This window comes from Theropithecus gelada, chromosome 14, assembly GCF_003255815.1.
Source record: "Theropithecus gelada isolate Dixy chromosome 14, Tgel_1.0, whole genome shotgun sequence".
Classification (NCBI taxonomy): Eukaryota; Metazoa; Chordata; class Mammalia; order Primates; family Cercopithecidae; genus Theropithecus; species Theropithecus gelada.
The window spans coordinates 17,475,258-17,491,824 of record NC_037682.1 but is presented as its reverse complement, the minus strand read 5'-3'; the positions used below and the strand labels follow the sequence as shown (position 1 = coordinate 17,491,824).

General features: G+C 42.3%; 1 protein-coding gene across 1 annotated transcript in view; it reads left to right on the top strand.

The window, feature by feature from the left end:
- PTPRJ (protein tyrosine phosphatase, receptor type J) overlaps window positions 1-16,567 on the top strand; it is a 187,253-nt gene that overhangs the window by 128,320 nt on the left and 42,366 nt on the right. Inside the window, exons 2-5 of the mRNA XM_025357782.1 lie at window positions 1,433-1,451; window positions 4,385-4,621; window positions 12,672-12,935; window positions 15,289-15,540. Coding sequence (XP_025213567.1) covers window positions 1,433-1,451; window positions 4,385-4,621; window positions 12,672-12,935; window positions 15,289-15,540 — 772 coding nt within the window. The remainder of the gene's footprint in view (window positions 1-1,432; window positions 1,452-4,384; window positions 4,622-12,671; window positions 12,936-15,288; window positions 15,541-16,567) is intronic.

Here is a 16,567-nt window from a genome sequence, read left to right as displayed (position 1 = left end):
GTGTGACTTGCCTAGCTATTGACTTCTCTTTTTTCTCCCTCTCTCCTATGATTCATCATAGACTGTGGATTGAGGCTCAGCATAGATTGAAGGGCAGGGGCTGGAGGAGAAAGATGAGCTGAAAAATGGTAGGCCCGAGATGTGAAGGACTTGACAGTAGGGTGAAAGATGGGAATGGGAAGTTAGAGTTGGAGGACCTTGGGGCAAGACTTTTCCCTCTGGGTTTGTTCTTTCCTTCCAGTGCCATTTATGGAGCGCCTACTGTGTCCACCATTCTAGCCACGGGGCACAGACAAGGTCTCTATTCTCATGGAGTGCACAGTGTGGTTGGAGGAGTCAGTGATGGATGGAGAGTGAGGGCTGTTGGTTTCCATGGCTGCTTGGAGAAGGACTTGCCAAGGAGGTGGCGTTTTGGGCAGGCCATGAAAAGGTCTGGGCAGAGTGTGTTTGTGGGAGGGAGTAAATATGTAAAGGCTCTAGGGGAGAATCAGTTTGGAGAATGTGAGTGGGCAGTGAGACCAGAGGGGCTGGTGGGTTGTGGTTGGGTTTGAATTTTATTCTAAGTGTCATGGAAAGTAGGAGGATGGTTTTTTCCACTGGGGTCCTTTTTGATTATTTTATTCTTTGTGACAATCCTACTTAAAAAAAAAAAAAAATTCTATTCGCCAAAAAGATGTGTTTATGAAACAGTAGAGTATACAACCTTGAATCACTTTAGGTTTTTAAAGTAGAGGGAAATAATTAGGGATCACAATGAATATCCTTGAGGGCTGCTGCCTTCCCCAGCTGACACTGTCAGCTAAACCTTTAAGGCCTCTTGTGTGTCAAACACTAATTCTTCCCAAAGCTGCTTGACATGTGATTAAAAAATTTTACTGCCACCTACTGATAGAAAAAGATGAATTTTTGTACGGTGAAAATCCCAAACCCAGTGGATTTCTTCTGCTGCACATCTGGTTTCCACCGTGCTGTCAGGACTGGGAAGTGGGTCTGGGGAAGGGGTGTGCTGGTCTTGTTACCCCCTCCCACCCACCCAACTGCCCTTTTTTGGCCCCAACAATCTGGTGTCTGCTTCTGTGTCCTTCTGCTTCAACTCATCACACAGTGGGTGGAGGGAGGTGCTGACCTGGGGAGTTGCTCTGGGGAGAGGGCTGGAGGTGGGGGGATGTGTCTGGGGAGAAGCACTGGGCACTGGGAGTCAGCAGCCGCCAGCCCCCACATAACCCAGTTAATCCTTTGTAATTGACCCGAGGTTCCAATGATTCCTTGTGTTTAATGTCCCAGGACGCCCTAACCCTGACCAGCCGACCTTTGCTTAATGTGCTTCTTACCACCCCACCCCCATTATTAAATCCTCAACTGCTTTATTTCTGATTTGCATTTTCCATGGCTGAATGAATCTGCTGACTTCCGTTTTCTTTTTCTGTTTCAGATCCTGTGCGCAGGTGACCGTGAGTACCGTTTTCCTTTCCATTCTTGTGTTGTTCGCTACTGCCCCCTGATGGACACATAGCAACATTAACAGCAATGTGAAAATGCTAATGCTAATTTATTAAATAAAACCTGCTCGGTTTCCAATTTTTCTCTTTTCTTTTCTTTTCTTCCTTTTTTTTTTTTTTTTTTTAGTCGGAGTCTTGCTCTGTTGCCGAGGCTGGAGTGCAGTGGTGCTATCTTGGCTCACTGCAACCTCCGCCTCCCGGGTTCAAGCGATTCTCCTGCCTCAGCCTCTCAAGTAGCTGGGATTACAGGCACGTGCCACCATGTCCGGCTAATTTTTTATATTTTTAGTGGAGACGGGGCTTCCCCATGTTGGTCTTGAACTCCTGACCTCAGGTGATCTGCCCGCCTCGGCCTCCCAAAGTGCTGGGATTACAGGCGCGAGCCACCACGCCCGGCCCCAGTTTTTCTTTAGAAGTAGGAGTAAGGGTGGAAACAAAAATGAAAGAAATTTTTTTTTTTTTTTTTTTGGAAGGGGGGACGGAGTCTCGCTCTGTCACCCAGACTGGAGTGCAGAGGCGCAATCTCGGCTCACTGCAAGCTCCGCCTCCTGGGTTCACGCCATTCTCCTGCCACAGCCTCCCGAGTAGCTGGGACTACTGGCGCCCGCCAGCACACCTGGCTAATTTTTTGTATTTTTAGTAGAGACAGGGTTTCACCGTTTTAATTAATTGTGCAATCATGATGAAAATTTATATTTTCTGTAATTTTTTTCAAGCCCCATTTGTGGGCGATTTAACTTAGTTGAAATTGTAATACAGTATTTGTATATTGTTTATATACTGTTATCCTTTAAGTATTTTCTTGTGTTGCTACATTGCTACATTTAAAGAATGGTGTGCAAGGTTGGCATAACCTTTGGAAAACGAGACCTGGACTCCTGCATGTTTTGCTTTCATGTACAGGGCTGAGTCCCAACTGCTGACAGTGCTGGTTCATTCCCTGGTCTGTAATAAAATGAGAAAAATAAGGATATGACTACAAGTTTTTTACGGAAGCTTAAATATATTCAGTTGAAGGCACCATCCATCCCGGGATTATTTATTTATTTATTTATTTTTTGGCCCCGACAATCTGGTCTTACTAATTTTTTGGTCATAAAACGTTTCTATAAGAATTGAAGCCTGGTTGCAGTGGCTCACGCCTGTAATCCCAGCAATTTGGGAGGCCGAGGCAGGCAAATCACCTAAATTCAGGAGTTCTAGATCAGCCTGGTCAACATGGTGAAACGCCGTCTCTACTAAAAATACCAAAAAATTAGCCAGGCGTGGTGGCACGCGCCTGTAATCCCAGCTACTTGGGAGGCTGAGGCAGGAGAATCACTTGAACCCGGGAGGTGGAGGCTGCAGTGAGCTGAGATCATGCCATTGCACTCCAGCCTGGGCAACAAGAGTGAAACTCTGTTTAAAAAAAAAAAAAAAGAATTAAAGATAATAGTAGTTGGTAGTTTTAAAAAATGTACCTTTTAGGGGAAAAAAAAAAAAAACAGTGGCTTTTGTTTCTTCCCAACATTTGGGAACCTTTTTTTCCTGATTGGTAAAATCTCAGTTTGTGAGATAAAATGGAGATAAAATAATTAGATTGTACTCATGGAAGCATACACAAGGTCAGATCTTGCTGAAACCCTCTAATAAAGCAAATCTCAATTAATAATGGTAATTAGAGCCTGTGCAAACAATGGGAAGAGTTCTGCCATTGGTTTTTCTTCCTGTTAATTAGTTTAATAAATAAACTGGTGGGTACCTTGTACAGGCTTGAATCAGGGCTACAGAAGAACACTTCTATGCAGACATCTACCGTAGATCGTAGAATGTTGGCCAGGGCTCAGTTGTGGGAAACAAAAACCATGAGCTATTTTAACTGAAAGGGTTTACCCTGGGAAGTGAGAGTTTACAGAGTCATTGGAAGGGCTGCTGTATTAGTTTGCCAGGGCTGCTATAATAAGATCAAGGTCTTGGGGGTTAGGACTTCAACATACGAATTTGGGGGTGGGGGAGCACAAGTCAGCTCATAACAGCTGGGGAGCAGGCTTTAGGCCTAGCCCTGGGAAATGACTCCCAGACTAAGGCTGCAGAACTGACCCCGTGGAGAGTCACCACCTTGGTCACAGACAGCACAGGGAGGAATCAGGGGAGTCCCTGCTGTAGTTGCTCGATCCAGGGGTGTATGTTCTGAGCTGTGATTCTGGGATCAGGAAGCTGCAGCCACTGCTGTAGTGTTGGAAGCCAGGCAGCGTGAGCTCCAGTCATTGCATCCACACTACAGGTTTAAGAAGGAGGAAGGACAGAAGGTTGTGCTCCACCCTTTAAGGACTCTTCCTAGAAGTCAGACAGAACGTCTGGTCACACTCTGTTGGACAGAACTTAGTCACGTGCAACATCTAGCTGCATGGGAGGCTGGGAAATGTAGTCTTTGTTCCCAACAGCCATGCACACACGGGGCCAAAAATCTCCAGGAGTATGATGAAGGGAAAATGGGAGAATGGAGTTGGGGGAGTCAAGAGTGGTCTCTGCTGCACCTCCCTGAACAGAGACTCTGGGAGACTAGTAATGCATTCAAAATAAAGTGGCCAGTGTGGCCAAGGTTCTCCTCCAGAGCCTAAGCCCTTGGCCACAGGAGCTCACGCCTCCTCTCATTTCCTGTGAATGACTGTGTGCAATATAAGCACGGAGCTTCTGCACTCTCATGGCCAGGTACTCTCCAAGTGGCCAGAAACAGCAGTTCCTGAGGGGGCTCATGTTGTAGGTGATGATACAAAGAAGAGAAAGAGAGGGATCAGTTTTCCTAAGTTTGCATTTCATTTCAGAGTAAATAGTTTGTGAGGTGGGGCATCCCTGTCTCCTGGAGAAATGTATTTTTAATCTAATTGTTTATTATCTTTGCATAGCCCCTGGTCCAACTCGTGACCCTTCAGTAACAACTGTTGCCACAGCGGAAAGTGGCGTAACCCAGATCAGCAGTGAAGCAGCATCCTTTTACATACTGAATGGAACTGGAACACCTCAGGTGCCAACAAATACCAGTGAGGGTGGCGAAGACTCTGGAGCCAATGATAGTTTAAGAACACCTGAACAAGGATCTAATGGGACTGATGGAGCATCTCAAAAAACTCCCAGTGCTACTGGTAAGCATGGGCTTTTCTGCCGAGCAGTCATGTTTCTTAAAGGAAATCAGTATAATTTAAAATGTCATGTTTTCCAAATATTGTTCTTCTTTCAATTACCTAAGAAAATCTTTAAAACAATTTTTATAATGATAGTAATGCATATTTATTATGTAAAATATAGACAAGAAGAAAAGAATAACAAGTAAATCATTAACTGGAGATAACCACTGATCACTTGATATACGAGTTTTACAATTTTAAGATGTGTACGTGCCTGTGTGCGTATGTATATACATATATATACGTTTTATTTTGTTTTACAAGTATCAAGGTCATCCTTTACATGTAGTTTCTCAACAATATATTACAAGTATTCTTCTCTGTTAGTATGTACATTTCTACAGGACAGTTTTAATACCTGCCTGGCATTCTGATGTCTAAATCAGGGTTGGTAGATAATAATGGTTCTTGGGCCAAATATGGCTCACTTCCTGTTTTTGTAAGTAAAGTTTTATTGAGTCTGCCTATGGCTGCTTTCATGCTAGAATTGAGTAGTGGCAATGGAGAATATGTGGCTTGTAAAACCTGAAATATTTATTCTCTGGCCCTTACAGAAAAACATTGCTGAGACCTGGGTTAGATCAGTGATTCTAAAACTGTGGTTCAGAGATCTCTAGGGGTCTCCTAGATTCTTTCAAGGTATTTCTGGGTATTATCATAATACTACTAACATGTTATTTGGCTTTTTTACTCTCATTTTATCATGAGTGTACAGTGGAGTTTTGCAGATTCTATATGATATGGGATGATGCTGTCACTCTAACAGCTAATGGAATGTATGCTTTTGTATTGTTATGTTTAAAAAACTTTATCATTTTAATTTATAATACAGTATGGTAAATATTAATCAAGATAACCCATATAAACAAAAATTCTCCAAGAGCCTTAATAATTCTTAAGCAGTTAGAAGGGCCCTGAGACCACAGTGTTGAATAATTACTTGTCTAGAAGCATTGTAAATTATTTAACTACTCCCCTGTTGTTGAGAAGGTAGATTATTTAAATTATTTACATTTTTTTCATAAAAAACATTGTGATACAATAGTTTTGTTAGTTCTAAAAGTATTGATAGTATCATTTCACATACACAGTTAAATCATTGAATTATTTCTAGGGTAATATGAGAAACTTTTAGAAATTGCTAGGGGGCTGGGCACAGTGGGTCACGCCTGTAATCCCGGCACTTTGGGAGGCTAAGGCAGGTGATCATCTGAGGTTGGGAGTTTGAGACCAGCCTGGCCAACATGGCAAAATCCTATCTCTACTAAAAATACAAAAGTTAGCTGGGTGTGGTGGTGCGTGCCTGTAATCCCAGCTACTTGGGAGGCTGAGGCAAGAGAATTGCTTGAACTCAGGAGGTGGAGGTTGCAGTGAGTGGAGATGGTGCCACTGCACTCCTGATAGAGTGAGACTCTGTCTCAAAAAAAAAAAAAGTAAATAAATAAAAGAAATTCCTAGGGAGCTTATGTTAAGTATTGTTACAAAAATTTGGGCTTAGGGCACCCCCTAGTACTTCAGTGGCCATTGTAGTCCTAGGGGTTGGGACCATACCAGAGAGTCTGCCCAGAAATCTCTGGACAGGCTTACTGTTGAAGGGCATATCCAGAGGAAGCCAATCTACAATGACTGGAATAAGAACCTACTTCTTCAAATGTGCAGACATCAACAGAGAGTCACAAAGATCAAGAATAATCAGGCAAACATGGTATTACTAGAGAGACAAAATAAAGTGCAAGTGGTTGACCATAAAGAGATGGGAGATGTATGAACTGTCTGGCAGAGAATTCAAAATACATGTTTTAAGGAAGCCTAGCAAACTTTAAGAAAATACAGATAAATAATTCAAAGAAATGAGGAAAACAATAAGTGACTAGATTGAGATAATTAACAGAGAAGCAAACAGAAATTCTGAAGCTAAAAAATACTTTGAACAAAATGAAAAATGTAGTAGAGAGCACCAAGAGTAGAATTGATCAAGCAGAAGAATAATCTTTGAACCTAAAGACAGATTATTTGAAAATATACAGTCAGAGGAGGAAAAAGAAAAAGTGGATAAAAAGGAATGAAGAATGCCTATAGGATTTATGGGACAGCATCAAAAGAGGTAGTGTTTGAATCGGAGTTCATCTAGAGGAAAAGAAAGATAAAGAGGTAGAAAGCTTATTTAAAGAAATAGTAGCAGAAAACTCTCCAAACCTGGAGAAAGATAAATATCCGGTATGGGAATGAAAAATGACCCCAATCAGAGTCAATTCAAACAAGACTACTCCAGAACATAATCACACTGTCAAACATCACAGATAATGGGGATTTGGAAAGCAAAAAGAGAAAAGAAGCAAATAACATATAAGGGAGCTCCACTTTAGCTAGCAGCAGACTTCTCAGCAGAAACTTACAGGTCAGGAGAGAGTGGGATGATATATTCACAGTGCTGAAAGAAAACAACCTGCCAACCAAGATTACTATACCCAGCAGAACTGGCCTTCAAAAATGAAGATGAGATAAAAGACTTTCCCAGAGAAACAAAAGCTGAGGGAGTTCATCACCACTAGACATATCTTATAAGAAATACTAAAGAGCGTTTTTAAGCCAAAAGAAAAGGACACTAATGATTAATTGAAAACATATGAAAGGATAAGACTAGTAAAATACACAGCCAGATTCAGAATACATGAATACTGTAATGGTCATACGTATCTTTAGTATGAAAATTAATAGATAATACTTAAAAAATAATAACTACAGTAACTTGCGGGGGGATATGCATATAAAAAGATGTAAATGGTGACATAGACAATTAATAATGTGAGGGGGGGGAATGGACTAGAAGTGTAGAGGTCAGTTTTTGTGCATGTGATCAAAGTTGTCACCAGCATAAAATAACTTGTTATAACTATAAGATTCTTTTTATAAGCCTCATGGTAACCACAAAGAAGAACCTTTAGTAGATACACAAAAATTAAAAAGCAAGGAATCAAAACATGCTACTAGAGAATATCACTTAACCTCAAAAGAAGATAGTAAGAGAGGACAAAAGGAACAAAAAGTCTAGAAAACAACCAAATGGCAGTAGTAAGTTCTTACCTATCAATAGAAACCTTGAAAGTAAAGGGTTTAAATTCTCCAGTCAAAAGACATAGAGTGCGTGAATGGGTAAAAAAAAAAAAAAAAGCAAACTCAATAATATGCTGTTTACAAGAGACTCACCTCACCTGCAAGGACATGCCTAGACTGAAAGTGAAGGGATGGAAAAAGATACTGCATGCTAATGGAAATCTAAAGAGAGCCAGGAGTAGCTATCCTTATATCAGATAAAATAAACTTTAAGTTCAAAACTTTTAATAGAGACAACAAACATCATTTTATAATGATAAAGGGATCAATTAATCAAGAAGTCTTAACAATTGTAAATATATATGTAACCAGCATTGGAATGCCTAAATATATAAAGCACATATTAATGGATCTGAATGGAGAGATTGACTGCAATGCAACCGATACCTTACTTCCAGCAGTGGATGATGATCCAGACAGGAAATCAATAAGGAAGCATCAGACTTAAACTACAGTTTAGACCAAATGGATGTATCAGACATATGCAGAATATTCCATCCAACAGCTACAGAATATACACTTTTCAATTGCACTTGGAACATTCTCCAGGTAGATCATATGTTAGACCACAAAACAAGTCTTAACAGATTTAAGAAGTGTGAAATCATATTGAATGCCTTTTCTGATGATGGCATCAAACTAGAAATAAATAACAGGAGGAACTTCAGAAAATTCACAGATGTATGGAAATTAAACAACATGCTCCTGAACAACTAATGGGTTGATGATGAAATTAAAAGGGAAACTAAAAATTATCTTGAGACAAACATTACTTCTTAAGCAAATTTGTTAACATATTTCTTCTTCTTCTTTAAGATGGTGCCATAACCACCTTCATGAAGTTACTGTGAGACATAAATTAGAAAATGCTTGTACAGCCCTAGTACAGGATCTGGGACATGGTCAGGTCCCCTATAGGGGTGATGCTGATCTTGCCATCTCCCATAGTAACTATTGTTAATTGTTTTGTCACAGATGCCCCTGAACAATCAATGGGTCAGTGAAGAAATTAAAGGGGAAATTAAAAAATTTCTTGAAGCCAATGAAAATGGAAACACAATATACTAAAGCCTATGGGATACACCAAAAGCAACCCTTCCAAGAAGGTTGACAGCAATAAACTCCTACATCAAAGAAGAAAGCTCCCTGGGCATGGTGGCTCATGCCTGTAATCCCAGAACTTTGGGAGGCCGAGGTGGGTGGATCACTTGAGGTCAGGAGTTCGACACCAGCCTGGCCAACATGGTGAAACCCCGTCTCTGCTAAAAATACAAAAATTAGTCAGGTGTAGTGACACACACCTGTAATCCCAGCTACTAGGGAGGCTGAGGCAGGAGAATTGCTTGAACCCAGAGGGCAGAGATTACAGTGAGCCGAGATCACACCACTGCACTCCAGCCTGGGCAACAGAGCAAGATTCCATCTATCTATATCTATATCTATATCTATATATATATAAAGCAAGCTCACACCTCCAGCCTGGGTATTGAGAACCTGTCTGAAAAAAGCAAAAAACAAAACCCTCAAGTAAAAAACCTGATGTGGCACGTTAAGGAACTAGAACAACAAGAACAAACTAATCTTCAAATTAGTAAAAGAAACAAAATAATAAAAGTCAAAGCTGAAATAAATGAAATAGGCACTAGAAAAACAATAGAAAAGATCAATAAACTAAGTTGTTTTTTTGAAAAGATAAAGAATATTGACAAAGCTTTAGCTAGACTAAGAAAAAAGAGACACTACTCAAAGAAAATCAGAAATGAGAGACATTATAAACTGATACCACAGAAATACAAAGGAACAATTATGAACAATTATATGCCAACAAATTGGATAACCTAGAAGAAATGGATAAATTCCTTGCCATATACCATTTACTATGATTGAATTATGAAGAAACAGAAAATCTGAATAATCTAATAATGAGTTAGGAGATTGAATCAGTAACAGAACATCTCCCATTTCTATTTATTATTATTATTATTCTAAGAGACAGTGTCTCCCTCTGTCACCCAGGCTGAAGTGCAGTGGTGTGATCATAGATCACTGTAAGTTGAACTCCTGGGCTGAAATGATCCTTCTGCCTTAGTGTCACGAGTACCTGGGTGTGCTATAGGTGTGCACCACTACATCCAGCTAACTTTTAAAATTTTTTTGTAAAGATGGGGTCTCACTATGTTGCCCAGCTGGTCTTGAACTCCCAGCCTCAAGTGACCTCCCCACCTTGGCCTCCCAAAGTGCTGGGATTGCAGGTGTGAGCCACTGCACCCAGTCCTCTGCCAAACATTTAAAGAAGGTCTAAGGACAATTCTTCTCAAATGCTTCCAAAAATTGAGGAAGAGAATACTTCCAAACTCATTTAACAAGACCAGCATTACCTTGATACCAAAACCAGACAAGGCTACAACCCAAAACACTACAGGCCAAGATGCAAAAATCTTTAATCAAATACTAGCAAACCTAATTTAACAGCATATTAAAGAGATCATTCACCATGATCAAGTGGGATTCTTCCAAGAAATGCAAAAAGGGTTCAACTTGTGCAAAACAATAAATGTGCTACACCATGTTAACAGCATGAAGGACAGAAACCATACGATCATTTCAGCAGATGCAGAAAAAACATTTGACCAAAAAATACTGTTAACTGTGCTTTCTTTTCTGAACTTAAGAACTTGCTTTTCCAAAACCTTCCCAGAATTCCTGTGTGAATCAATAAAATTTACTTCTTAAAGCATTTCTCCTTCTATAAAATGGTGCCATTAGCCGGGCATGGTGGCAGGCGCCTGTAATCCCAGCTACTCCGGAGGCTGAAGCAGGAGAATCGCTTGAACCTGGGAGGCAGAGGTTGCGGTGAGCTGAGATTGTGCCATTGCACTCCAGCCTGGGTGATGAGCAAAACTTTGTCTCAAAAAAAAAAAAAAAAAAAAAAAAAATGGTGCCATACTTTTCTCATGAAGTTGTTGTGAGGCGTAAATGAGAACATACTGTACAGCACCTGGGACATGGTTGGCCTCTCAAAAGGAGTGCTGCTGTTCTTGCTACCTGTACCACTGCAACTATTGTTACTGTTTTATCATTATCCTCGTCACCATCATTGTTATTGATTGTAAATGGGAGCAGCTGTGATCATCTTCCAAATATGCCACTCTGACTCTGTGAACATGTCACTTTATAAAGAGGACACTCAAGCCTGGAGGGGCCTTCTGGCATGGTGTTTGTTGAATTGTGGGCCACAGGATCCTTCCCTGCTTGTTCCATTTTCCCTTCTCTTGTTTCTTCTCCTGCCTTTTTAATTAATTAATTAATTTTTTTCTTTTGAGACAGAGTCTCGCTCTGTTGCCCAGGCTGGAGTGTAGTGGCGCGATCTTGGCTCACTGCAACCTCCGCCTCCTGGGTTCAAGCGATTCTCCTGCCTCAGCCTCCTGAGTAGCTGGGATCACAGGTGGCTGCCACCATACCCAACTAATTTTTGTATTTTTGGTAGAGACAGGGTTTCACCATGTTGGCCAGGCTGGTGTCAAACTCCTGACCTCAAGTGATCTGCCTGCCTCAGCCTCCCAAAGTGCTGGGATTACAGGCATGAGCCAGTGTGCCTGGCTTCCTGCAGTTTTTTTTATTGATTGGATGAATGTTTGTATATTCCATGAGCCAGGTGAGGCACACTTTCCATGCACATACCAAGATGGTAACACTTATGCCATCTTTACTCCTTTGGGATTAGTCCCAAGCTCCTTGAGAATGATGGCCGTATCACCTGGGTTTTACTCTTCAGTTTCTGGTTATTACTCCTCAGTCTTCAGCTTAATTAGGATGCATGCATTTGGTAGTTCTACAGTTAGTAACCCTGATGGCTTCCACTGGTTTACGATCTTGTACATCTAAGATGATGAAACTAAGGTTCAGAGAGGTGAGATTACTTTGAGTAAAATTGCACGGTGAGCGACTAGCAGAATTAGACCCTGAAACCAGATTTCTAATGTCCAAATCTTGTCCCTTGTTTATCGTATCATGGTGGTTCAATAATAATTCATTGTGTTTAGTGTGGTGTGCTAGAGCTGTCAACAGAGGAATTGGAGACGGAGAGGTTTGAAGGGACTAATTCTAGGCCACACAGCTAATGGATGGAGCAGGTCTTTAATCCCCGATCTGGGTTCCAAGACCAGTTCTTTTCTTTTTATGCTGCTCTGCCCCTGCTATCTTTATGTCAGAAAACCACTGAGCTTCCTTCTAGATGTCAGAGTTTGGCAAAAAAGTTAGCATGTGCTTCTGCATCATGCAGCGTTTTCTGAGAATGGGGAGATGGACTCATTTTGCATCTTTGATCTCTTTTTTTTTAATTTTGAGACGGAGTCTCGGTCTTGTCACCCAGGCTGGAAGTGCAGTGGCGCGATCTCGGCTCACTGCAACCTCCACCTCCCGGGTTCAAGTGATTCTCCTGCCTCAGCCTCCCGAGTAGCTAGAATTACAGGCGCCTGCCACCACGCCCAGCTAATTTTTGTATTTTTGTAGTAGAGATGGGGTTTCACCATGTTGGCCAGGCTGGTCTTGAACTCGTGATCTCAGGGGATCCGTCCGCCTTGGCCTCCCAAAGTTTGGTCTCTTTTTGTATCAGCTTCTATACAGACTTAACCCCATTTTTAAGTCACAGCCAACATGACCAACTTCTATCAGTTTTGCTTCTGTTCCAAAGGCTTCTGTTTTACTAACATACATACATACATGTATGCATATGGATTTAAATAAATTGTGGTGCAGGGAAGTCTAGAAAGCAAAGAGATAAAACTCTGTGATTGGAAAGTCACTTCTGGAAACTAGACATATAGAGCAGACCTCACTCTTACATTTCTTTTTGAAGTGCATTAATTTTTTTTTTTTTTTGAAAACAATATAGGGCCCAGTCCTGTGTTTGACATTAAAGCTGTTTCCATCAGTCCAACCAATGTGATCTTAACCTGGAAAAGTAACGACTCAGCTGCTTCCGAGTACAAGTGTGTGGTAAAGAATGAGATGGAAAATGAGACAGCAGTTACTGTTGTGTATCGACCATGGTGTAACATCACAGGCTTACGTCCTGGAACTTCATATGTGTTCTCCATCACTCCAGGAACAGGCAATGAGACTTGGGGAGATCCCAGAGTCATAGATGTCGTCACAGGTAAGATGACTGGCTCCCAGGGATGATGACAAACCATTTCGTATTATCCTGTATTCTAGGGCCTTGTCCATTCAAGTTGCCTGTTGGGAAGAGAGTGGTTTTCATAAACTAGAAGAGGAGAAAAGGTGCTGTGTTGTTGCAAGCCTCGGATTTCTGGTGGCCACATCATTCAGTATGAAGGCCCTCTGTGTTTTGGGAAGTTCTGACTACTTCTGTGTGGTTTTAAAAATCTTCCGTTATTGTTGGTTAATACCTACTTTTCTGTTAAGACTCAGGAGTAGAGACTTCCTTAAAAACGTGTTTTCATGGTAATTACCAGCCTTTTAAGCTCCCAGGAAATTGATGCTGTGTTTGTATGCCCCGAGAGTTTCTGTTGGGCAGGGAAGTTTGGTGTATTTTATAGAGAAGTGTGTGTTTCAAATGAAATAAGAGCTTGATGATATTTAAATTTTAATTCAGATTTGATAGTTTAGATTTTGATTTATCTTAGATGTCAGTGCCTAAGCCATCTATTAGAGCTGCAAACTTAGCTCTTTGTTTAAGCTGAAAAGAACCAAACATTTTAAAAAACAGGTGGAGAAACTCTTTTTTAAGGTGAAGAGAACCAAAAATTGAAAAAAGAGGTCCTCTGTTAGTTTTCTGACCTGGGGGGCTGAGGGGTGTGATCTCAGGGGCTGGAGTCGCCCATGGGCGCCTGAGCTCTTGGAGCCCCCACGGCTGGAGGTGAACGAGGTCCAGCATGGAGCAGCAAACACAAAACCAGTGGCTTCCAACATTTTTAGTCAGGAAACTATTTCTTTAAACAAAACCTTGCCCAGGAGCTCAGTAAGTAAAAACAAAAAGAGCTGGAGAGAAAAGAGCCAAAGAAACGGGTGTCACGGGCACCCTCACAAAACTCCTGGAGCTCCTCAGAGCCCTATTTTGTGGGGGAGCGGGGGGAACCTGCTGTAAAGGTTTGCTCTGTTACCTTGTGAAAGAGAGGAAAAGAAGGAGAGCACAGAGAGATGACAGAAGATATGAGAATGAGAGAAAAGAGCACAGAACTTGGAAATGGTGATGAGGACAAGGTGAGCCCGAGGGGGTGGCCGTGGGAAAGGGGATGCGGAGGGGCAGGAAGCACCGGTAGAGGGGCTGAGCGTCTTTATCTGCCTTACAGCCCCGAGCGCAGGGCTGCATTGGAGCAGGTCCGTCAGCTGCTGCGTATTGAGCACGGACCGTGTGCCTCGCTGTCCTTACTGTTATTTTGTCCTCACAGTAACCCTGGGGGCTGCAGCGGAAGACGCTGTAATGTGGAGAAGTTAAGTTTCTTCCGGCGTCTCAGAGTTACTGAGCTTCAAGTGGTGGGGCTGGAACCCGGAGTCTAACTCTAGACCACTGTGGCGCAGTGATGTTCATAACAGCTATCCACAGTCACCGAGCTGGGAATTGATTGGTTCCGCGTTACTTAATAAAACAAAAAGACACGACTGACCTGATTTAGAAATCTTTGCATGAGAGACATGTGCTGTGAGGAATCATCTCACTGTTTCGGAGCTGGACGGTGCCTTAGAATCATCTAGGCCAACGTCTTCACCTTCAGACCCCTGCAGCCCTCAGGCAGGGCTCTATCTGCAGCCCTACCTGTGCTTTTCTGTTCGTGAAGCTGCAGCCCTGGTTCTCCTGTCCCCACTGCTACTGGGAGTGTGTGTTCTTGAGCAAACCGCCCTGCCTCTCTGGGTCTCTGTGTTCTTACCGGATAAGTGAGGGGAGTGCATGTCATTTTGGGTGTAGTGGTTTACTTATGTTACCATCAACCAAGTAAGGTGATGGGAGGAAGGGCCAGGACATAGTGGAGATGGAATATCTTCTGAAAAATCCCCTTGGGGCTGGGATATCGAATGTGCTGCTTACTTCAAATGTCGCGGTAATTTAGAATGATGTTATTTGCATTGTCTTGAATTGAGACCTTTAGATTAGTAGGCAGTCACTTTAGTTGAGGCTTTGTTCCTGAGAGCTAAAACACATGTAATTAAATGCTACTGTTTAAAAGGGACAATTTAGAAGAGTGTCCAGTCACTATTGGGGTTAATCTTGGAGACCAGTGTAGATCCTAAACAATTTCAGTTTTAAGGTTTTTTGCTTCTTTTCTGTGTTGTTATTTTCTCCCCCAGCCCTGCTGTGAAATGATGGAAATGCATTGGACTGTGATAGAAAGGAAGTATTTTTAGTGAGTCACATCAGGACCTCAGTGACCTCATTCTTTCTTTTTTTCTTTTCTTTGAAAACCTGCTGCCAGCACTGAACCCCAGTCATTCTTAAGGAAGGTGACTGCGTATCTCTTATTCCATTAATGCATGTTGTGTTTTTAAAATAGAGCCGATTCCAGTTTCTGGTCTCCGTGTTGCCCTCACTGGTGTGAGGCAGGCTACTCTCTCCTGGAGCAATGGCGATGGCACTGCCTCCTGCCGGGTGCTTCTTGAAGGCATTGGAAGCCATGAGGAGTCGACTCAAGACTTCGCAGTCAATATCTCAGGCCTGAAGCCAGGGGTTCAATACAGCATCAACCCATATCTTCTACAATCAAATAAGACAGAGGGAGACCCCCTGGGCACAGAAGGGCTCTTGGGTGAGTTACAAAGGGTACCTCCCATCTCCCTTACTGGTTCTCACTTTCAGTATCTTAATGTTTTAAAAAATAAATTGCTCTTCTATGTGTATGGAGATTTAGAATTTATAGAGGGCTCTTCCTCCACATTTTAGTTTGATCCCCCACCTGCATGAGGAAGAAAGGAAACATGTTCTGATTTTACAGGGGAACACATTGGGGCTGAGAACAGCAATAGGGATTGAAACTGTTTAGAGTCTGGTACCCGGGAAAGTGGAGGCCCCTTTAGCTTTCTCTCTTTCAGTTGAGCAAATAACAGCTGTGTCAACCCAAGTTGGGCCTTCAGAGGAACTTATCACGTCTGCTGGGTGACGTTGGCGTTGTTATTTGCAGATTTCAGAGCATTTGTAGAGGATCCCCAGGCTAACTCCATGAGGAGGACAGGAACTTAACCTCCTGTACACTTAGGAAAACAGAGCCGCAGAGTGGATGTCAGGATCCTTGCTTGCAAGTGACAGAAACCAGACTTTGGATAGCTCAGACAGAAGGAACAATTTATTGTCTCGTGTGGATTTTCCTGCTAGCGGGAAGCCTTAGAGAAAGAGATGAGGCAATTCTCATCCCTCCCTCCTGCTTCTTTCTGTTTATCAGCTTCATTCTCAGAGCAGCTCCCTCTGCACACTCAAGGAGCCCAGCTGCCCCCGTTTCACACCCTGCAGCTGCCCCACCAGCCAAGGTCTGGTCCAGGGAAACGTGTCTTGAGTGGGGTCTGATTAGCAAAGTCTGTTTCACAGAGCTATCCCTGGAAATCCATGCTGGGACAGGAGAAGAAAACGTCCCAAAGAAGGGAGAATGACCTGAAATAAGCAGAGTTTGAAAGAGAAGCACCAGATATCTGTGGTGCTACTGGAATAACAGTACAAATGGAGGTGGAGCTATCAGGCCTTTTTATGGGGCTGCTTCTCTCTCTGGAGGAGGAAGGGAGCAGATATTGATGGAGCACCAACTGTGGCCACTGTCTGATGGCCATCGGATGGGGCGGGGGGCT